This window comes from Bacillus rossius, chromosome 1 (genome assembly GCF_032445375.1).
Source record: "Bacillus rossius redtenbacheri isolate Brsri chromosome 1, Brsri_v3, whole genome shotgun sequence".
Taxonomy (NCBI): domain Eukaryota; kingdom Metazoa; phylum Arthropoda; class Insecta; order Phasmatodea; family Bacillidae; genus Bacillus; species Bacillus rossius.
In genome coordinates, this window is record NC_086330.1 from 373864431 (window position 1) to 373871712 (window position 7282).

At 37.9% G+C, this 7282-nt stretch overlaps 1 protein-coding gene across 1 annotated transcript in view; it reads left to right on the top strand.

The window, feature by feature from the left end:
- The window catches only part of LOC134528499 (mucin-2), a 105001-nt gene extending 100304 nt beyond the window's left edge, over positions 1-4697 (top strand). The window contains exon 9 of the mRNA XM_063362167.1: positions 2864-4697. Coding sequence (XP_063218237.1) covers positions 2864-2992 — 129 coding nt within the window. The 3' untranslated portion in view covers positions 2993-4697. The remainder of the gene's footprint in view (positions 1-2863) is intronic.
- Positions 4698-7282: the final 2585 nt, after the last annotated feature.

Consider the following 7282-nt stretch of genomic DNA (forward strand, 5'->3'; position numbering starts at 1 on the left):
TACCAACCAACTTGAGGACCAAGATGGCTTCGCCTATGGCAACTAATTTTTGAATTTAGCGCCATCTGGTAGTCTGTGCTGGAATTAAAGATGGTGGCTGTATAATAATTTTAATTTCAAATGTGACGTCTTAGGTATGTATTAAGGAAGGCAAAAGATGGCGCCTGATGTTTACATCAAATTTCGAAAAGTTGAAGTTCGAAAAAAAAATTCGAATCCAAGATGGCGGCCGTGACGAAAAGTGCAACGGTGACGTCACGATTCGAAGTTGGTGGAAATTACTAGAAATACAAAATGGCAAATGGATTAGCATGGATTAACATATAAATTAGCATAGATTGGCATACGGATTAGCATAGATTGGCATACAGGTTAGCATAGATTGGTATACGAATTAGCATAGATTGGCATACGGATTGGCATAGATTGACATGGATTAGCATAGATTGGCATGGATTAGGTTAGGTTAGCATAGATTAGCATATGGATTAGGTTAGGTTAGGTTAGGTTAGGTTAGCATAGATTAGCATATGGATTAGGTTAGGTTAGGTTAGGTTAGGTTAGCATAGATTAGCATATGGATTAGGTTAGGTTAGGTTAGGTTTGGGTAGGTTAGGTTAGGTTAGGTTAGGTTTAGTTTAGTTTAGTTTAGTTTAGGTTAGGTTAGGTTAGCATAGATTAGCATATGGATTAGGTTAGTTTAGTTTAGTTTAGGTTAGGTTATGTTAGCATAGATTAGCATATGGATTAGGTTAGGTTAGGTTAGGTTAGGTTAGCATAGATTAGCATATGGATTAGGTTAGGTTAGGTTAGGTTAGGTTAGGTTAGGTTTAGTTTAGTTTATTTTAGTTTAGTTTAGGTTAGGTTAGCATAGCATAGATTAGCATATGGATTAGGTTAGGTTAGTTTAGGTTAGGTTAGGTTAGGTTAGGCTAGGTTAGCATAGATTAGCATATGGATTAGGTTAGGTGAGGTTAGTTTAGTTTAGTTTAGGTTAGGTTAGGTTAGGTTAGGTTAGCATAGATTAGCATATGGATTAGGTTAGGTGAGGTTAGTTTAGGTTAGGTTAGGTTAGGTGTGCGAAGAGTACCTACAGGCTCCGACCAACAGCGCTTCTCTGCTGTGAAGTATTAGGAGATCAGAACTTGAGAGGAGGTAGTAATAAAAACTTGCCGGTGCCGTTGCGCGTCGTGGAAGTAGAGCGCGCCAAAACACATGGTTGCCTGGCCGTATGTATCCGGCGTTCATAACACGTGTAGAAGTAGGCTTATATTCGTTACCTCCTGGCTGTTTATTACCGCCTAATACTTTTCAGAGCGAGACGTCCTGGCGAGCTGGTCTGTCCGTCCTCCTCCGTTCGTTCGTTACGTAACGGGACATTTTTTCGTGCGTACATGGCTGATGAACATAACGGGACACTTTTTCGTGCGTGTATGGCCGGCGGAAGTGACGTAATCCAACATGGGTGATGAACGTAACAAGATACTTTTTCGTGCGTGCATGGCTGATGAACGTAACGGGACACTTTTTCGTGCGTACATGGCTGATGAACATAACGGGACACTTTTTCGTGTGTGTATGGTCGTAGGAAGTGACATAATCCAACATGGCTGATGAAGCGAAGCGTTAAGGTGGCTGGATCGGATCCCCGATCCCCCACCACCCACCGGTGCGCCAGGATGAACCAAATACATCTACTTCAAGATCTACGTAACACGAATCTAGGTTCATGACGGTCAGAACGTATTCGGGCAGCATGACGACGCTGAGTGTAGACGTAACTCGTTAGCGCTAACCGGCGGACTGTCCCCTTAGACCTACTGGGCAGACAGCAACTATAGCGAGCTGAGAGCCCGCTTAAATACTCTAAAAAGAACTAAAATCACAGATGTCGCTAGTGTTGAATCTAGAGGGAAAAGAGGGGAAGGATGAGAGGCGGCAGAGGGGGAACAAGACACCTAGAGTGGGAGTAGGGGAAATGAAAGGAGGTGGCGCTGCATCGCGACTGACGGCGACTGAGCGCAGCTACTGCTGCAATTTGTTGTGTTTTAGAATTGTTCAGTGTTGTGTCATATTGAGGTCAGAGAGGGAAATGTAGTGTAGAGACATTGGACAGGCCAGGTTTGTCCAACCTGCAGGAGGACCGAGCAATAAACAGGGAACTATGATGGTGGAAAATAGTGTGTATTAAAACACTGCACTTAGTGCGCTGAACGAGGAGTGCATGAAGGGGGGATTAGTGGTTATGCTTTAAAAAAGGGGAATAATTAAGAGCATGTATATTTGAGCGAAAAATATTTTTGAAAACTGTGCCACCGGCTGTGTTTCGTGATTTGTTCACTTTCTCTCTGACACATGTCCAAAGTTGGCTCACTAATCACATACATTCTGTGCGGAAGCAAACATCTCTCCTGGATGGCCTTGTCAAAAATAGGCAATGCCTCCTCTAGCAGACTACCACCAATTACAACAAAGAAACCGCTAACCTCGGCCATACAATATTGCAGTCTAGTCAGCGTTCTGATTGTTTCTGTGAAAAATAACGGCCCCTGTGCATATTTAATGTCCATTTCTTGGATTCTTTAAAATAAAAAAAAGTATAATTAAGGTTAGATACATCTGGTTCACTTTGATGCACGGACTGTAGTGGTTTTTGGCAAGACGTTAGACCCTACGCCAGTTATGGAGAAGTGGTTACCCAAAAGCGTGTAACCTGCCGAAGATTGTCACCTTTTTTTACGGATCAATGAGCAGTCTAAAAAAAGAGTGTGTGTGTGTGTATTTAGGCAGTTTGAGTTTAGCGTGAAGTTAAATAAACCAGCGAAGAAGCCACAGCGGTAAAGTGCTTGACGTGTGTTCGCAGGCGAGCATGAAGGGCAGCGGCAAGTACGAGATGTCTCGTGAGAGCCACAGCAAGAGCAGCTCCGGCGGGGCGGCGGTGGTGCCCGTGTGTCTGCCGCTCTGCTGCGCCATGCCCTGCGTCATCATGTGAGGTGTGAACCCCGCTTCACCCGTGTGCGCCTCCCCCACTACCAGCTTGCCCCATCCACCTGAGCCCGGCCCTCTTGGCTGTGCGACTCCTCGCGACAACACCTCGGGAACAGCGTTCCGTTCATTTGGTCGAGTGTCCTTCTCATGCCGATCAGCCTGGTCGGATAGCGACGTAACTTCTCTGCTCAAATTGTCGCGCGAAAAAATACTGCCCGTAGCGTTTCATACAAAAAAAACTTGTTTACAAATGTTTTTTCTTGCCAAGTTGTTTTCAGAAAACTTTCGTTGACTGGTGGGCAATAGAGACCACATGGAACACCGGCGGGTCTGGAGGGGGAAAGGGGTATGCTCCCCACCCCCTGAACGTTGAATAGTTCAATTTTCTCCTAATTCCTTATCATGTTTTACCAAACTTACTGGAGTGCTATAGATAACACGACGTTTTTGAACCACAAATAAAATGTATGTACTGAATATTTCAATTCTAGATGTACTGAAATTGTATTAGAACACCTCCCCTGACCACTACTCTGGGTCCGGCCCCGACATATGACGTATATTGAGGGAGGAATAGGGGCTGCCTGTTGTCAGAGCCATCCCAGCAGTTGCCTGTAGTGACTTGCGAACCTGTGGACAGCCGAGACCAGGGAAGCCGGGTACAAGAGGAGATCCCAGCTCCATGCAGCTCTCTCATTCTCTCTCTCTCTCTCTCTCTCTCTCTCTCTCTCTCGCGTCCGTGGTTGGTCGTCTCTTGTCGGCACCGCGTGGTCCTTCTCAGGTTCTCATTGGCCAAGTCAATTGCGGACAGTTTTTAATTCTGCAGACTAGCCAAGAAACAAAGAAGTTTTGCAAAGACGAACCAACAGTTGTCGTCCAAGTACACAAATAGTAAAAATTTTCTTGTGAAAAACACTTGTCTCTACTTATATTATGCATACTTAAACATTTAATTCTCTATTCATTTTCACCATTTCTATATTTAGAAAAATTTTGATAAAAATGCTTCCATCAAGGCACAAATTATTATTTTTTTAACACGAGTTGAAAAATTGTTATAGACATTTTAAAGTGACATTGGTTAATTGAAACTAGCTGCTGCAGTTTATTTGAATAGGTAAGTTTTGACAAGTTGTTTAAGTTTAATAATCGTCTGTGACTGAGTGGATGATGATTGACTGGACGCGAGGGGGGAGTATCCTCAGGGCAATGAGCCGTGTGCTGTCGGATCATAGCTCAGTGAACTGGGGAACTGTTAAGTCATTTATATACTCAGAAATGTTGGATGTATGTACACTAGTTGAGTCCTTCTTTATCAGAGTTTATTACGCGGCCAAACGTTGAAGAATCACTAAGCAAGTTGATTAAGAATTACTTTCGAACCGTGTTGATAGTTTTACTTACTGTGAGAGCTGAACGAAAGAGGTTCGCACCAGATGGAATAGCTCATTCGTGTACATAGTCGCCCACGTTTTTTCTAAGTTACGTTTTTGCACACGGTTGAAGCGTGTGGTGCCATATTCTCTTCAAATGTAACATAGCCGACTAGCAAATGCCAATATAATAATGTATGAAGAGTTATGTGTAAATGTTTAATTACTAGTTGTCATATTTGCTAAAACTGTGATTTAAAACAATATATTATTTTACTCAATTTGTGTCATAAATTAGCATTTTGTTAACTTTTTTCTACAGTAAAAAAAAAGAAATTTATTTTGTACACGAGTTTTTAAGTGTAAGTAAAATAAGTGACCTTGAAAATTATAAAACTAGTTCTTGCAGATATCTTTTTTACATAAGTGACATTAAAATTTGCTTACTCCAGGCATGTTATTTAGATTTTTATTTCTTTTGATTAGAGATTTTTGGATACAATTGTAGCCTTTTATATTTATGAACGTAAAAAATGTTGTATGAGTTAGAAGTGAACTCAAAAACTTAAAATATAGACATCATTAACAAGTTTTCAGCTTTTAAATGTTCCTTATTTTGAATCTCATTACATTAGAGCTGTACAATATGATGATATGTTGTTCAAATGATTTTTTAAATGTGTATTCTATGACAGATTTATGGAAGTTGTAAAGTACCATCTCCGTCAATATCTTCTTGTATTTTGTCTTCAAACAAAGAAGAATTTACTGAATCCTCTAGGTGAGAAAAAACCTCCACAGTTCCTTCGGGTTTATTCAAGATCTTAAAGATCACCTCACAAAATCTAAGTGCAACATTTAATGGCATGCTGTCACTACAAATAATGGCATGTACATATTTATTTCAAGTTTTTAAATAAATAACAAATATGTGTGGTTGTTAAACGTTTCTATAAAAAAAATCATGGCTGTTTGTTTTCAAAATAATGTATGGCATAAATGTATTTACTGCAGTGTTACTGCCATTATGTACAATGGGCTAACAAAATTTATATCAGGGAATTTAGGTAAAAAAAAAAAATGTGCCAAATACTTCAAATTTGCAGCACAGCAGGGACTACACCCAAAAGTATATTATTTCCTGCTATTGTTCATTGTGAATATTACAATGTGTGATCAGGAGTCACTAATCTAGTTCAGTTGATTATTTACATTTTGTTCTCACAAATCAAATTTCAATTCACATGTTTATAGCACCTTAGCCCAAGATTGTCCTAGAATAATTTATTGCTCACAACTTTCGTGACTTCAAACATTATGTTCAAAACTGTCAAAGAATTAAGCCCTAAAATATGTTTGGGGATTCGAATTTTCCTGCCATAAGTATTTTTTATCTTGCCAGTTAAAGGCTAAACAAATATTTTTAATGTTTCTTTATATAGTTAAAAATATTTTTAGAAATGTCTTTATCAAGGATACTAGTGTGGTCATGCAACTAGGCAATGTTAACAAACTTTGCATTAGAAACAGACTTGAATTTATATAATAATAACAAATAAGAAGTTTAAATACTTTAAGAGAGCTGCAAAATTATTCATTTGAAAGTGAAATGCAGCGATATCACTTGCAATGTAAAATGTCTTTCAAAATGTATGGTGCTCTAATAGACATAAGTTATAGCTATGTTAATACTGTTTTATATTCCTTGGAAGCTATAATTAAGACTAATATTTTTGATTGAATTATTGTATGTAATTGTAAATAATATGTGTGTGGAGGCAGGCCTCTTCTGTGTGTTATCACAAGTTTCAGTACAGGAAAAAAATCTATATATTTGGCTTCCATATTGCCGAGGAAATCTTTGGTAACATTTTGTCCCTCTTAAAAATAGATTAAATTGAAATCTACAAAATTCTTGAATTAAAAAACCGTTTTCTAAATGCTTACTATTCTGGTGTTGTGTAAATAACATTTGCTTTTAATGTTAAGAAAGAAATGCGTGAAATCTGATGCTTTAATCATGTTTTAATCCATTTGTAAATATTTTGTTGTATTTAGTTGTTAAATGTTCATATTTTAATTAATATATAGTTATAAAATGAAACATTGTGGTGTTTGTGTCAATTGCAATTTTGCTTTAACTTGATACTATATAGAAATGTATGTACACTCAACAATTTAATTGTAACAGTTATTTGTACAACAAATGGCAGTGAAAGTTTATGTAGATAGCTAATCAAATATAGATATGCAAATTCTTTATAAGGCGAAATTTAATGTATATCTGCATTACCTCATGCATATGAAAACACGAAACATCACCAAAGTATTTAATATTAAGATAAACAAGGTGCATGTCACTGATCATCTGAAAGATGAATGGATTTTCAAAATTGGTACGTATGAAAACACAAATACTCCTAGTTTACTGCACTTTAACATACGCAGTGTCTGGTGGAGTGGATGTCTCATACTCTTTCTTGCTCAATGCCTTTTACCGAAAAGTTAAATTTCTGTGTGTTCGACAGTTGGAGTAATCAAAAATATTTCAGGGAATTCAATTTTTAGGACGATTGCAATGCAAATTCTTGTAGCATGGTATGCTAAACTATTAAACTCTTCAGTGATCATAGAATACAGACGTATATTTTTATGCAATAAGTAGCTTTAGTAATAAATAGTTTTAATTTTTAATAATTCAATGTGTTTTAACGACAATTAAATCGAAGCATTGCAAAGCATGTGTTTCAAATAATCAACACGTGATTATTGTACAGTTATGTGTATAAACATTGTATAAGTAAAATAAAAAAATAAAAAATTAAAGAAACATTAGTATTTAATTAGGCAATTCCAATGTCTTCATATATGTAGGGACCGGAAAAAGTCGCGAGTTCAATGACCTGTAGGATGAACTCCAT